At 32.6% G+C, this 16,758-nt stretch overlaps 1 protein-coding gene across 1 annotated transcript in view; it reads right to left on the bottom strand.

The window, feature by feature from the left end:
- LOC120412668 (ABC transporter G family member 5-like) overlaps positions 1-16,758 on the bottom strand; it is a 110,400-nt gene that overhangs the window by 76,195 nt on the left and 17,447 nt on the right. The window contains exons 3-5 of the mRNA XM_052708644.1: positions 14,341-14,458; positions 8,888-9,468; positions 4,575-4,697 (exon numbers count right to left, since the gene is read on the bottom strand). Of these exons, the coding sequence (XP_052564604.1) occupies positions 4,575-4,697; positions 8,888-9,468; positions 14,341-14,458 (822 nt within the window). The remainder of the gene's footprint in view (positions 1-4,574; positions 4,698-8,887; positions 9,469-14,340; positions 14,459-16,758) is intronic.

Genomic DNA, 16,758 nt, shown 5'->3' with positions numbered 1-16,758 from the left:
AACAACAACACAAAAAAAAAGAGAGAGGAAAAACTGGAGGCTGGTGGTTGAAAGAATTCACACCAATAAAAGTGCCCGGCAAAAACTCGTTGCCTCTACGCACTACTCCATGAATGGAAGACAATGAAAAAGTGCAAATTGAAAATTTGGCAGATAGACCAATTTTGCATTAAGGCGAAAATAGGTACAAAAGGAACCAAAAATGAATCCAAACCAATCTACTCCACAAATCGCAGCAATCATCGCGACAACAAATTGAAATTTATTATTGTTTACCTCAACGAGCGTGTGGCTGCAACAAGTCGAAAATCTCATAAAACCTACCGCGTCGATCGCAGGTTTAGGCGCGAAACGTGACCTAACTTTAGACGTAAACAAACCCGAGCAAGCGGTTGTTTTATGGCTTACTCTTTTTTTATTTGTGGAACAAATTTTTATGCATCACCGGTTACCCGCGCCGGTAGTCACAAAATAGTAGGCCATTATCATTTTTGACGACACCGGCGGCGAAGTTGAATGACATGACTGTCGTGAGCGCGAGTGCAGGTCGTTTGGCACGTGGGTCGTGAAGGGTTGCTTTGATTAATGGGCTTGCTTTTGAATTTTCTGATTGCAAATGATGAAAAAAATTAAAGTATTTTAAAATGACAAGAGAAATATTAAATTGTGATTGGATACTAAAAATTATTGTGAATGTATATTTAAAAGAAAATATGACTTGTTTGTTAACTCCAGTAAAATTTTCCGAGGCCTTCGGATAATCGAGTCTGGACTGTAGTTGATTTGAAAGTGAACAGTAATCATACTGAATTATTTTATGCTACAACATCGAAATGTTTTTCGCAATCAATCCATTTCTTTAAAAACTTGATAGCAATAGTTTACATTTTTTATTCACAGTATGAGCAATTAAACAGTAGACAAATTTACAAACAAATTGTTCAGCTCAGTTTTTTTTTTCCGTGAGTTTGATGTTTTTTTTTACTAATAGTCAATTTAAAAATTAATCAAATTGAATGGAAATAGAACCAAATATGTTTTTTCGTTGTCTTATTTTTATCTTTCGAGCTTCAGTATGACCCCTAAACTACGCTAATGTGATTTAGAATTTTTAAAAATAAGATGGCGACCAATCGTTGGCAAAATATTAAAAAAAATGCATTTTCTTATTTTATAGGCTGGGCTATGACTAAAATGGGGTCGCAGAACTCAAAAATGATGTTAAAAACAAGAAAATTAAAAAAAATTGAAAAAAAAATGTTCGATTATCCGGAGTGCCATACAAACCTTCCGATAATCGAACTTCGGATAATCGAAACTTCGGATAATCGAGTCTGGACTGTACTAAAGATACGATTATTGGAAAAATGTATGAGTTTCGGAAAAAATACAGTCTTACCTAATTTTGGAAATGATTTTAGTTTAGAAATGATTTTGAGTTTTAGGCATTTTTGGCTGACATTTTTAAAAAATGTTCATTTTTTGCAATTAAAAGATGTTTTTTGAAGAAGAAAATTTACTTTTATGTTCATATTAAGACATAGTTTATCGGACTGCTGGTTGCTGAGATATGTAGTTCATCAAAGTTTTAATTTGTGAAATAAAAAAGTTTTTCTCAGGGTCACCTAAATAACTAAGAACAAATTTGCAACCGAAAAGTACATAACCGATTTTTTGATAAAGTGCATCGTTTTCAAGAACTAACACGACTATCATTTGAAAATGGTCATATATTCAATATTACGCCCTTTTGAAATGGAAGAGTTGATTCCAAAAAAATTTAAATGTTTTTTTCGAAAAGATCTGAAAATTGCAAAAGGTTTCATTTTTTTTTTTTTCATTGAAAATAGGACAGTAAGTTTCTAAGATTTTGGATATTGGGTGAGACTTAAAAAATTTCAGTTTTCTTGTTTCTTTTATTCGCTGTATTTCATCAAGCAGACGTTTAATCTTCAATGCCTTTAAGGTAATTTTATTGGAAATTTTCTCAACTTTTCAAAACATTTTTTTTGTGATTGGACAATCACGGCCAATTAAAAAATCTAAAAACTGGAATTTTCAGACAAAATTAAACATTAAGTGGCTATATCTTGAAAATAGTGAACTTTATCAAAATATCTCTGAAGTATTTTTGATTGTAAATTGAATTTTACATTAAAATCTTAAATTAAAAAATAAATTTTGACTGATTTTTTTAAAAACATTTTTTCAAAAAATCATATCCCTGCGGCAACATTTTTGTCCATTCTTCTCTATGGCTCAATAGTAGAGGTTTTTTGTTTCTTAAAAAATATTCAAAAAATTAAAAATTATCGATTTTGGGAAGTTGAATTTTTGTGAAAAAAAGTAAATTAAAAAATCAGAGATTTTTTTCCATGTAATTATCTTTTTAAATAGACCTTATACAACATGTAAAATTATCATTTAAACCCAAAATATGACCAAAAATCGATTTTTTGCAATTCCGTCGTGAAACTACTTACTTTTTCCTGTCATTCTTGAACGACGAAATAGCCTGCTTTTCTGTACCAAAAATAGCAATATCGAATAGCTACACATTTCAAAATAAATGCTGAAAAGTTCTACTTTTCAGAACTGAAATGGGTGCTGAAAAGTTGAACTTTTCAGCACTTGTTTCGAAAAGTAACACTTTTCATCATTTTTTTGATTTAAACGATTTATTGACAAAATATATGAAAATTAGACTTAAAATTTCACTCAATGGGTGTTTTTCGAAATTGCAAAAAATGTTGTATGGAACTCGTTGCAAAACTTGATTTTTTCAGCACTCTTCGTATTTATCCAACTCGGTGAACCTCGTTGGATAAATGTACGACTCGTGCTGAAAAAATCCTCTTTTTGCAACTTGTTGCATAAACTACTATTTCGACACTTTGGCTCAATTCTAAGGGCAGATTCAGATTAAGCGGACAAAATTACATGGAAAAACATATATTTGGAATTTTTTTGAATTGCGTTAGGGTGGTCCCATATGGTTTTCCCTTGAAAATTAGACTTTTTCAAATGAAGATATCTCGACATTAAAGAAAAACACCCTTGAGATTTGCATCTTTTTTACATTAAAATGGCTGTAAATTTTGACTCTTTAGTCCAAATTGACCTGTCAAACAATTAAAATGTTTGTTTTTTAGAGCTCTTAAAGTGCCCCGAATATCACTTTTCTCTAAAACTAAACCCTGAATTGCCACGTTCAAAAAACTGATATTTGAAGGTTTGCACAGATGCTTTCTATAAATTTGGTCGTAGAAGGCGTAGATTGCGAGATAAAATATTGGTGTATTGGACAAAGTTGCTTGGATTGCCAAGCCCAACAACTTTTTATAAGACAAAAAAATTCCCAAAATTATTCCTGAAAAGTTAGACTTTCAAAATCTCCCTAATAGTGAACCACCCTAATTTTCAACCAAACCAAAAGTTGCCCCTTTCCATTTGCAGCAACTCTTCAGAAGACACCATAGCTCCAAAACTTTACCATTTTTCGGAAAATCCATTTTCCACTTAATTTTGCGATCTGGACCACTGTGCATTGGTTGCCATGTTGTATTATATAACTTTGAAGCATTTTTGGAGTAAAATTTAAACTCAACGGCCCAAAATACTTTCGGGTAATCGAGTCGGATTTTTTTTAATTGACCATTGAATTTTGTGATTTATAGAATTTGAGGTTTTCTGGATTTTTTTTTAAGTTGAAATAAAATTAAATATTTTGAGCGTGGCCACTACATACAATATTGTACAAAAAAAAATCAATGAGAATGTAGATTATACCTCGCTTCAGGAAATGTTTATTCTTTTGTCGTCATTTGAAATTCCACTCAAGTTTCTTCTCGGTAAATTTTCCGCTTTACGTTCCATCATTCGCTTCCTGCATCTCACCAACTGATGGACACACCTTTATAGTGAGAGAAATAAAACCACCAAAACACCATTTCTTTGTGCGTCGATCGTTGCCCCTCTCGGTTGGATGCCTAAGATTGCGTCAATAAAACCTTGCATTTGATATCTCAAGCCAAGCCAGTGTCAGTGCGCATGTCACGCTCTTGTAGCTACAAAAAAAGTAGTCACGACTTCGACAGCTATTTAAAGCAAAAAGGGCTCGACCAAGCTGCACCACCTTAAGCTACCTTAGAGTAAGGCCAGGTAAGGTTCAACGCATTCACCGAAGGACCTTCAACAAGCCGAGAAACGGAACCCTTCAACGGTAATTTATCCGATTGGCCAACCACAACTCTTCAAAGACTATCATCATAATTGATTCCAAACCACCATTAGACCGCGACCTAGCCAATTGCACTAATTATGGTCGCCGTGGATTAGCGCTTAGATATAAAGATAGCAACCACATTCTACCACAGTTGATTAAACTGCATTTCGTGCTGCAGCTACGGCGGCGGCGATCATGAAGTTGTTGATCTTGGGCGCCGATCCGGTTCACCGTGAAGTGCCGGAACGTTCATTCTCCGATCGTGCGAATCATATCTAGCAGTGGTTCTAACCCGTACGTACGTACATATATTAGCAGTTGTTGCGAAAAAAATAAAGCTTAAACTTACCATTATCGTCAAAGATGGGATCCAGCTTGATGCATTCGCTGCTCATTTCGTAGTACTTCTTGAGGGCCGCCTTGATCACCTTGCCCACGTCGGCGCCGTACTCACCGACGGCGATCTCCATCACTAGAGGGAAGGGATGAATCATGTCGCGCAAGTTAGAAGTTGGTTCTATGTTTTGCTATAAGATAGTGATTCGTCATAAATTAGTGTTCTAAATGTCGTAGCAAGCCACCATCCATTTAATTTGATTACAATATTTTGCACTAAGTGTGTTGGGTGGATATGAAGACCAAACTCTCAAGCATTTATGAAATTGATTCAGGTTTCTGCTTTTTTTGTTCTTCAGCTCTGGTCAATGACGAAGGGAAGCAAGAAAACGGAAATTTCAAATTTCTAGCTGTACTTTCAAAATATATTGAAGCGAAAGTATCACAAAATGGTTTGTACAGAGAGAAGTGAATTACTCTTTGGTTTAAACATTGTTACAGTTATGCTACTGTCACAAATTTGTAAAATATCAATAAATTTGTGAAAATATGTTTATTCCCAAAGTTTCACGTTATTTTCCCATCTTTATTCTTAAAATTTCCTTTCTTCAGAATTCTTTGCAACAACAAATCTCATTTTTGAAGGTTGCATGATAAAAAAGTAGTGTTATAAGAAAAGAAGCTTGTATTGAACTTTTTTTCAAGTTTTAAAGGTGACACATTTCTATATAATGTTTTATTTTATATTTCCTTACATTTTTTTCAACAGGATAAATGATTCTTATTTCTATTTAATGTGAAGAATAGCAATTTTCTGTACATCAAAAAAATAAAGTTTCAAGCTCAATTTCCTAAAAATTAAAACAAAAATAATCAAAAGTGCTTCATACCGTCAATACCGTTATGTGCTGTCGAAAACTTGAATCAATGAATTTATGATTATTTTTTTATGAGCTTTTCCGTTTTTATCCGATCTGTTGTCCCAGAATTCTTTTTTTATATTAAAAAGTATAAATAAATTTTTTAGGTCGAATTGCGTAAATAACCGATTATCAGTAGCGCGGTGCCTGTGTGGACGCGCAGTCCTGTTTTTTGTGTTATTTTCCGTCTCTTTTGTGTCGCTGTTCGAGTGCATGGGGTGATTGGCTATTATAATTAAATAATGGCATCAGTAGCGCGGTGCCTGTGTGGACGCGCAGTCCTGTTTTTTCATGTTATTTTCCGTCTCTTTTGTGTCGCTGTTCGAGAGCATGGGGTGATTGGCTATTATAATTAAATAATGGCATCAGAAGTGCGGTGCTTTTCGGGACGCGCAGTTCTGTTTTTTTACCTTCTTTTTTTCATTTTTTTTCCACTCGCGTTCGTTGGCCGATGAGTTTTTTTTTGTGTTGTTCTCTATTTATAGTTTTCTATAAAAACGTACCGTACGTACGTTTTTTTTTTTTTTTTGAGACTTGCAAGTCGTATTGCTGGATTAAGCCCTTTCTATATCATTTCAATAATCATTTCAATAAATGAAGCCCTTCCTACATCACCGTTGATCGGAAGGCACGCCGGCGGAGAATTTCTGGAGAATCGCAGTCGAATTAATACTATATTTAAATCCCTAGATAGCTATCTTTCCGCAGCCGGCTGCCTAAGATTTTTAAAATTTCAACCGATAAACAAATTGCTTATGGTCGCATCACCTACCACAGTGAATCCTGACCTCATACCCATCTTACTAACCCCTCAAAACTCATGTGATACTTTGTCGGAGACGCAGTCGATTTGGCGGTCCCATCACTCAAGTATCGGACTAACATTCCCATCCACTTCCCCGTGTCTTACCTCTGGTCGTGGCCGGCGTCGGTATTGATCAGCATGATAGGGACCTTTGAAAATTGCGAAGGGGTGATGATTGGTTCCTACTTTTCATCTGTGGTCCACGGAGCAATGTTTGCGGGTCCTGGTCAATAACGAAGTAGCAGCTACGGGTAGACACCAATGCTATGCTATGCTATGCTAATTGCGTAAATAACCGATTGCGATACAACCGATTTTCGAGTTTTTTTCCAATGCAAATTCATGTCATTATTTATTCCCCCCCCCCCCCTGATTTTCAAGCTTGAAAACTTGAAATAAAACTTGCAATTGCAAGAAATAAATATGAGACTTAATAGTTTTGATAAAAAAAGGAAATATTTACATAAAAAAACTTTCATGAATTAATTATTCCTTAGTTTGGTCACTCTATTTTTTCCCTTTCTTAATTTTAATAAAGCTGGTTCAAATTTTATTGCAAGTTTTTGTTTCTCGGCTCGAGTCAAAGTCAAGGGGGAGACAAAAAACATTAAATTTCGAGGCAGATAAAAAAAAATAGGCGAGAGGTATCACAAAATGCCTTTTAAACCAATTCAATTATGCTACTATCCGAAATTTGCAAAACATCAAAAAAAAAATGAGAATAAGTTGTTTCTTATACTTTTAGGTCTGTATTCCCAAAACTCAAAATTTGTTTATAAAATTATAATTCTAAATTCGTGAAAAGGCCTAATATTTCAAATTCATTAGAATATCAACTTCGTATAAATATTTTTTTATATTTGTTTTTTGAACTTTTGGCCACATTAAAACATTTTAAAATGAGCCCAAACATACTGAACATGAAAATAAATGAAAAATAATGAATATTCAAATAATTTAATTTGTTTGATTTTCCATTCTCAGGATTTTATTTCGGTTTTCTTAAATATTTGCAACGGCTTCAAAATAGAATCATTTCGAGTACATATTATTAAAATTTTAGATATTTGCTTGCAAGGTCAAACTAGTTTTAGCTGTTGAATATATACGCTCTTTATTTGATCTTATATTTTTGTTTTGAAAAACCTGCAATTTTAATAAATTAATAAAAAATCTAAATTGAAATCACATGCCATAGTCTCAACATTTGAATGCAAAAAGTTTTTTTAAAATACATTTTACACTGGTTCAATTGTTTTGCAATCATTAGTTTTCAAAAAATGTAAGATATGACAAAAAATTAGCGAATACCGAACATTGAAAATTTTCAAAAATTCAAATGATTTATAAATAAATCCAAACATGCTAAAAATGATTCTAAACGCAGGGGAATCCATTTCAAATTGATTTCAGCTGATTGCACTTAAATTTCCATTAAAATTTTGTTTTTTTTTTTGAAAACATATTTCGCCTTCTAGTTTTTCGGGCCAATTTGGGAGGGGGGAGGTATACTTTAAATAAAATTTGTACCAGATTGATAAGGCCATTGCATATAATTATCAAAGTTAAAAAGCTTGTTTTTTTTTTGTGCAACGGCGTTATTGTTTTTTTCTTGTTTTATATATTTTTTTCTTTTTAGATTTTGAATTAAAATATATCCAAGTCTGATTTTGAGAAAAGGAAAATAAAAAAGGTCTTAAACAAAACTTTGGCTTTTCTGAATAATATTTAAGCTTACTTTCTTTAAAAATGGAAATGAATTCTAATTATTATTAGGCTGGTAAAAATATATATTTTCCATGTCGAATTTTCAGTAACTAAAGTTTTCTTTTCAATGCAAATAGAGAGAAAGAAGAGTTTTTCGTTAAACTTTTTAGGCTGGTACAAATTTTATTTAAAATATTTTAAAATGTACTTAAAAAACTAAACTTTGGCTTCTATGAATGAAACTTAAGCTTCCTTTCTTAAAAAGTGGAAATGAATTCTAATTATTGTTTAGGACCATCCATGAACCAAGTGGACACTTTTTTGAAAATCTCATCCTCCATTTCCTCCAGTTTTCTTGAACAAAAACTGAACATTTTTGGTTTTTCTGTAAGAGCACACGATTTTAAACCAAACTGCATCAATAACTCAAAAGTGATGAAAATTCATACACTGAAAAAAAAGTACCAAATTCCTATATTCTAGGAATTTTGCCTCCTTTCCTTATTTAGTAATTTGAAAAACCCAAAGTGAAAAAGTGGCAAAATTCCTAGAATAAAGGAATTTTGTACTTTTTTTTATTTCAGTGTCTGGGACATTTATGCGAACAGGAACAGTGAAGTGCCTACGTGATTAATGGATGACCTCTTAGGCTAGTAAAAAAAAAAGTTTAAGCCCTTTCGGTCGAGGTTGACAGGTTTGCTTTTCAATGCAAATAGAGAGAAAGAAGAGATTTGGTTTGAATCTCTATTTTCAAACAAAATTCATATTTGATGAGTAAAAATGTATAATTGCGGACATAATCTTAGTAAAACAATTACCCCTAAAAATGATATATTTTGTCAAAAATGACTCGAGTAAAAAAAATTAAATTAAATTACAATAAAAAATACTCACTGAAATCCGCAGGATTGTGATAGCTGGGACAGTTGTATCCCAAACTGCCCAAAAACGGCACCAATTCCCGCACCGGTCCCTGGTAGAAGCAGTGCCCAGACGTTATCGTGTACAACCGATCAAACATCTCGAACAACAGCGCCGACGGCGTATGAATCGTACAAACGATCGTCCTTCCCTCCTGTGCCAGCCGCTTCAACAACGAAATACACTGCGTACACGAAGAACTGTCCAGGCCCGTCGTGGGCTCATCCAGAAACAGAATCGGCGGGTTCGAGATCATCTCCAGAGCGATCGAAAGGCGCTTCTTCTGGCCGCCCGAGAGTCCCCCCGTCGGGGTGTTGCCCTTTTGCTCCAGTCCCAGCATAAACAGGATTTTCTGGATCAGTTTTTGCTTCTCCTCGCGCGTGATGCTGAAGCCCAGCTTGAGGTGGGTTGCACAACTCATCGCTTCGTTCACCGTTAGGAAGGGACGCAGGGCGTCGTGCTGCTGGATGTAGCAGGACAACTTCTTGAAGCTTTGCGAATTTTGACCCCGGCTCTTGCCGTTCACCTGGACCAGACCGGTTACGCCGGCGGAGCTGTGGAGGAGAAGGAGAAGAATTGATTGGTTAATTTAACTTATTAGTAAATAACATTACACAAATCTATGTCATGTCTATACGATCCACAACACGCACTAACTTAGTGTTCAATTTATTACCTTAAACAACTAATCAACAACCCACACGAGAACGGTTTTAAAGAGGTTTTTTTTTTCTCTTGGTGTTATTTATTTGAGACTCTATTCGAAACGGCACGAGCAATGCACAGGCTAAACATGATAAGATTAAGCTAATGTTTTAATTAAGCTTTTGCACCGGGGCCAGCTGGTTAACCTTGAAATTGAATAGGCAATGAATTTTATTTGTGGGTTAAATTGGCAGTAAGTCGTATTGAAAGTATTATTTAGAAATATAGTTCTATGATTTTTTTATAATTTTTCGATTGAATCACCTAATAATCCAGTTTTTTTTAAATTATGTATTATTAAAATAACAAACCCTGAAATCTAAATGGCAGCAAATATTCTTGCCAGAAGTGTTTCTGTACAACAGCTTGGATTATTTGACAGATTCTGAGTTTTGAACCAAAAAAATGCAAGAGAACGTTTCGTCAGTTTCGTATCATTTGATCTTAGGGAGCGTTCTTTTATTACGTAACGCAAAAAATCGGATTTTTAGACCCCCTCCCCCCTCGTAACAAAATTTCCATACAAATTTTATTTTTATTTTTTAAATTTGTATGGAGCGTAACACGGCTTTCGACCCCTTTCCCCCCAACTGCGTTACGTAATAAAAGAATGCTCCCTTGTTAAAATCCGTAAAAAAAAATCTGTATCTTTTGATGACATTTTCTAATTAATTTCAATTAACCTCTAAAAATATTGAACACGGAATTTCTTTGCCGGTTTTAATTTATTTTACAAAAAATCATAATAATGAATATTTAGCCCTTTTGAAGTGTTAGTCTTGATTCCAAAATTTCAAAAATATAATTTTCGAAAAAATGGAAAAATGTCATAATAATTTGATGTATAACAATAAAAATTGTACCATAGGTTGCTGAGATATTTGCAATAGAAAATGGGGGCTGATTAGGGACCATCCACAAACCACGTGGACACTTTTTTGGAAATCTCAACCCCCCCCCCCCCTCTCATCATGGACAATTTCCATACAAATAAAATCGTTTTTGTATGGAGCGTGGACAACCGCCAACCCCCCCAGACCCCTCACCCCTAAGGTGTCCACGTGGTTTATGGATGGTCCCTTACCCGTTAGACTTTGAAATCATTACTTTTCTTGTTTGTTTTTCCAATGTTCAATGTTTTACAGACGAAATTTCAGGTACTTTTTGATTTTTTTTAAATTACGGGTTTTGTCTCATAAAACAAATAAAAAATGAAAATTATAGAATACGGAATTTCAGGAATTGTTATTTTGTGAAAAAAATAGATGAAAATCGGAAAAAAAACTTTTTGAAATTTTTCAATTGTCCTTATCAATACCTTCTACTTTGTCGAAGACACCAAATCGATTAGAAAATTCCTTCAAAAGAAACAGATGTTTGAATATTTACGTACCATTTTTCTATGGACAGCTGCCAAAACTGTAAAGAGACTATATGGATGAACCATTGACACAAAATTGCTTCTTTGGTCTTTGTAGTTCCGGAACTCGTGGAGAATTATTCGGTATTATTTTTAAGTACTTTAAGTATTAGAAGTATTAGAAGTATTTTCAGTATTTTAAGTATTTTAAGTATTTTAAGTATTTTAAGTAATTTAAGTATTTTAAGTATTTTAAGTATTTTAAGTATTTTAAGTATTTTAAGTATTTTAAGTATTTTAAGTATTTTCAGTATTTTAAGTATTTTAAGTATTTTAAGTATTTTCAGTATTTTAAGTATTTGAAGTATTTGAAGTATTTGAAGTATTTGAAGTATTTGAAGTATTTTAAGTATTTGAAGTATTTTAAGTATTTTAAGTATTTTAAGTATTTTAAGTATTTTAAGTATTTTAAGTATTTTAAGTATTTTAAGTATTTTAAGTATTTTAAGTATTTTAAGTATTTTAAGCATTTTAAGTATTTTAAGTATTTTAAGTATTTTAAGTTTTTAAAGTATTTTAAGTATTTTAAGTATTTTAAGTATTTTAAGTATTTTAAGTATTTTAAGTATTTTAAGTATTTTAAGTATTTTAAGTATTTTAAGTATTTTAAGTATTTTAAGTATTTTAAGTATTTTAAGTATTTTAAGTATTTTAAGTATTTTAAGTATTTTAAGTATTTTAAGTATTTTAAGTATTTTAAGTATTTTAAGTATTTTAAGTATTTTAAGTATTTTAAGTATTTTAAGTATTTTAAGTATTTTAAGTATTTTAAGTATTTTAAGTATTTTAAGTATTTTAAGTATTTTAAGTATTTTAAGTATTTTAAGTATTTTAAGTATTTTAAGTATTTTAAGTATTTTAAGTATTTTAAGTATTTTAAGTATTTTCAGTATTTTAAGTATTTTAAGTATTTTAAGTATTTTCAGTATTTTAAGTATTTGAAGTATTTGAAGTATTTGAAGTATTTTAAGTATTTTAAGTATTTTAAGTATTTTAAGTATTTTAAGTATTTTAAGTATTTTAAGTATTTTAAGTATTTCAAGCATTTTAAGTATTTTAAGTATTTTAAGTATTTTAAGTATTTTAAGTATTTTAAGTATTTTAAGTATTTTAAGTATTTTAAGTATTTTAAGTATTTTAAGTATTTTAAGTATTTTAAGTATTTTAAGTATTTTAAGTATTTTAAGTATTTTAAGTATTTTAAGTATTTTAAGTAATTTAAGTATTTTAAGTATTTTAAGTATTTTAAGTATTTTAAGTATTTTAAGTATTTTAAGTATTTTAAGTATTTTAAGTATTTTCAGTATTTTAAGTATTTTAAGTATTTTAAGTATTTTAAGTATTTTAAGTATTTTAAGTATTTTAAGTATTTTAAGTATTTTAAGTATTTTAAGTATTTTCAGTATTTTAAGTATTTTAAGTATTTTAAGTATTTTCAGTATTTTAAGTATTTGAAGTATTTGAAGTATTTGAAGTATTTTAAGTATTTTAAGTATTTTAAGCATTTTAAGTATTTTAAGTATTTTAAGTATTTTAAGTATTTTAAGTATTTCAAGCATTTTAAGTATTTTAAGTATTTTAAGTATTTTAAGTATTTTAAGTATTTTAAGTATTTTAAGTATTTTAAGTATTTTAAGTATTTTAAGTATTTTAAGTATTTTAAGTATTTTAAGTATTTTAAGTATTTTAAGTATTTTAAGTATTTTAAGTATTTTAAGTATTTTAAGTATTTTAAGTATTTTAAGTATTTTAAGTATTTTAAGTATTTTAAGTTTTTTAAGTATTTTAAGTATTTTAAGTATTTTAAGTATTTTAAGCATTTTAAGTATTTTAAGTATTTTAAGTATTTTAAGTATTTTAAGTATTTTAAGTATTTTGTTGGATTTTTAGGATTTGTAGGATTTTAAGTTCTTTCAAGAGGAAAATTATTTAATAAATAAACTAAGCCAAAAGTTTTATTTTTTTTTAAGTTTTGGTGAAAAGACTAGCCGAATTAACAAGAGAAACTCTCAAAAATACCATTAAAATTGAGCTTAAGTAGCCAACAGACTAACTGAAAACAAACAGCTTTCAAAACTAACAGCATTTATTCAGTTGGTAATTTAGTAACATCTACTGCCGAGCTACCGTGGCCGTGAGGTTACGGGTTTCGCCTTGTAAGCGGAAGGTGATGGGTTCGATTCCTGTCTGGCTCGGCAAAGTCAGATCCCTTAAAAGAGTAATTCTACTCACTGGGAATACTGACCGGTAGGGGATGGGTTTCGACTAGCAGAGTGCTGGATTTCCAATCCAGAGGTCGTGAGTTCGATTCTCGTACCGGGATGATGAACTTTCTAGCTAGGTTTCCTAGTTTGAAGAACTGGTTCGACTAGCCAAATTCACGACTTTAAAAGATTGTTATGCTTTAAAAAAAAATTGTTTCCTTTGAAGACTTTTAAATCATTTTTAAGATAAATCTACATTTTTAGTAGGATCTCAAATATTCATCTCGAAGGTATTTTTCCCATTTTTTAGGCCCATACTTCTTCTAAATTATAACATATTTACACCACACCAGAAGAAATTTTGTTTTTTTTTTAACTCACTCAAAATTCAAGAACAATATTGGTTGAAGATTTTAATCATTCTGAAGAATTCTTTTTACACAAAAGAATTTCATAAATATTCATAAATTCTTCACAGGGCTCTAATCAGACAATAACCATATATCTTAAGGAACGAAGCCTGTGACTTCAACTGGATTATCTGCACGACTCGCTCTAGAATAAATTTCAATAATTTGTCTATAACAGCCCTAAAATTTGAAGGCCACAGATTCGTTGATCCCTTTGGACCATAAAAAAGGGGTGCCATCGAAGAGGAAGTCCGACTGTCGTCAAGCCCAGTCCAATCCAACCCATCATCGAAAACCTTCCCTCAACACCAACCTCGCGTGCCAAAACCTGTCCTGCCCTCGATTAGATCTAGTCGTCCTTGGGTGTGTGGGATGCCCGCGTACTGTTGCTGCCGCTACTAAACCAGTAAAATCGGCCAATGCCAAGCAGCCCGTTCAGTGCCAAGTGTGCGAAACCAGCTTCTCGACGCCGCCTGCTTCGATTGCCGCGCCAAAAGGCTCGGGTGAAACAAGTTCTCTCTCGATCGTGAGTCAGCTGCTTCATAGGTTACTTGGACTTGGACTTGAGGCTGAGCTGACTGCGATTAGCCTGGTGATTATGATGATGATGATCTCTGATCATGATGTGTGACGTGAAGTGGCGTAGCGTGCTGCAGTACTAATGATAAATTATGAACGGGTACTTACACGTAATCGGCCAGAATGTTGAGCAATGTGCTTTTTCCCGAGCCCGACGGGCCCATGATGGCCGTCAGCTCGCCCGAATTAAAGGAACCGTTGAGGCCGTGGAGAATTTCTTTGCTTTCTGAAAGGGAAAACGAAACATAAAATATAATCAGTAATGGTTTGCTATTTCAAATAAACACATAAAATAATCAATGTAATAGTGCCAAACCCCACGTTAACCGTGGCAAATCGTCTACGACGACGCATCTAAACCTTCAAGTACACTCTGACAGCACAGGCACTGCGCACCGGCACGAAGTTATTGGAAGAGAAGGGTAAGAAGGTTGGTGGCCTCCGACAAAACTTTATTTATTACCGGCTAATCGTCGGTATAGTAAAATGAAGCGCGATCGTAATCGATCGTCGTTCTACGCCCCCTGACCACGACCGACGAGACTTTTCGCGGTTGATCAGCAATACTTAGTAGGCTATTGTAGTTTAATTTCCTGTAAAATCGAGTTAAGCTTCAAGCCTCATAAGTCTACTTGTCTGTGACGAATCGGTTGATTAATTCAAACAGAAGCCGCGGGAGATGATTGTTTAATAGCTTACTAATAATAATAGTCTGGGATGTCAACGATCGCAAAGGTCGCTCAAATTAAACTATTTTGCGTAAATCAAGCAATATCTATAAAGTCGATCCCGGAAAAAAGCAGTCGTTGATGTTTAATAAACACACGTGAATTCCTCACGCCTCACGAGGGGCGGTGCATCATTTCAGTGTAAACCAGTCAGTTCGATTCTAATGCTGGGATTAGTTTGTAGTTTTTCAAGAACGCCTGCCTGCCTGCCGGATATCTCTGTGTCAACTACCTTGCGGTTACCGTTGGCAAGTCGTCGCAATGTTGTTGCACTTGAGGGAACGTTTTCGGTTGCGTCACGACTCGCGTGATTTGATGAGTTGAATCTCGCAAATTGTTTAAAGAAGAAATTCTACAAAGAATAAACTTAACTGTATTTGCGACAAAGAATTTAACAGGAAGAAAAAAAATACATATCTAAAGCCGGAAAATCACAACCTTCGGCTATCCATGTGGATAAGCAAAAACATGTAATTGTACAGGAATAGATCTTCAAACAAGCCGCTGCTGACGGAAAAAGATCCAATGAGATTTTCCCTGCACTGTATCAATATTTCGATGCAGATTTGCTGTCTTGTTCTTTCTTATATGGGATTTCTATTTAAGTCGGTACCTGATTGAACAGGCAACAAATCATCATTGATTTACATTTGAGAAATTCACTACGATTTTGCAAATCGACTATTCTATATTTTTTTTATTAGGATGAAACTTTGTCAATGCATTTTTTGTAAGTAATGCTCTGAGACCAGACAAAGATTATTTTTTTGCATTTTTTTAATTTGCATGAAACTGTGTATTTTTACTGTGACCAAATACGTAATTTTGCAACATTAGTCTCCATATAAATTTAGCCGTCGGTATAAAAAGGTTATTAAAATATGCAAAAACCTATTTCTTGAGAACGGACTTTCCGATCGATTTGGAACCTTTGCAAATTTGTCGGTATTACTTAAAACTTTTTTGAAAAAAAAAACACTTTAAACAGAATTCACCAATTTTTAAATCGAATTTTTACGAAAAATAATTATTATGTAGAAAACAATTTAGGAAAAATATACAGCAATTCCCCACGAAAACAGAATGATTCGAAAAAAGTTCTCCGATCGGGCTCAAATTTTTTCTTGGGTTTACTTGGCTGAAATAGGGGAACGGCATCTAATTCCAGCGTGCCTCTAATGTTGGCAGGACAGAACTTTGACATTCAATTAAAGCTAATTAATAGTGTTTTCAACTGAAATCGAGTGATAAATAGCTCAATAAGCAGTGAGCGAGCAAGTTTCTATGAAAAGTTTTGCAAAATCAGTTGTTTAAATTGTGAAAATCAGCGAATTGGATGGAGTTGGGAGCGAGTGCTTAACCTGCCAAACATACGAGAATTTCCCCTAATTAGACCCGTATTTTTTCTGTTTCGCCATTAGGGGACCTACACCGTGTTAGAATGGTCCGAAAAATGGCAAATTTCGTCATTTTTCGCAAAAATCAACTTTTTAAAAAAAATCATGACTCTGCACTATTTTAACAGATTTTAGCTTTCTTGAGAGCAAACAAAGTGATATTAGATAGGTTTTAAGGAAAAATAGTTAAAAGTTTCAAATATCTAACCTAAAATTTGAAAAAAAAAGTCAAATGAAAACTTAAAATGCTATTTTGAAGTTCTCGGGACCAAAAGGGCCTATGTCTGAAAATTTTATTTTTATTTTATTTTTTATGAATTTTATCAGATTCCTCGGAAAATTTTACAGAACTTAACAAAAAATGGTGAAGTTATGTTTTCAATATTCCGAGATACGATATT

This window comes from Culex pipiens, chromosome 2 (assembly GCF_016801865.2).
Source record: "Culex pipiens pallens isolate TS chromosome 2, TS_CPP_V2, whole genome shotgun sequence".
NCBI classification, from domain to species: Eukaryota; Metazoa; Arthropoda; class Insecta; order Diptera; family Culicidae; genus Culex; species Culex pipiens.
This window is presented reverse-complemented; position numbering and strand designations above follow the sequence as displayed.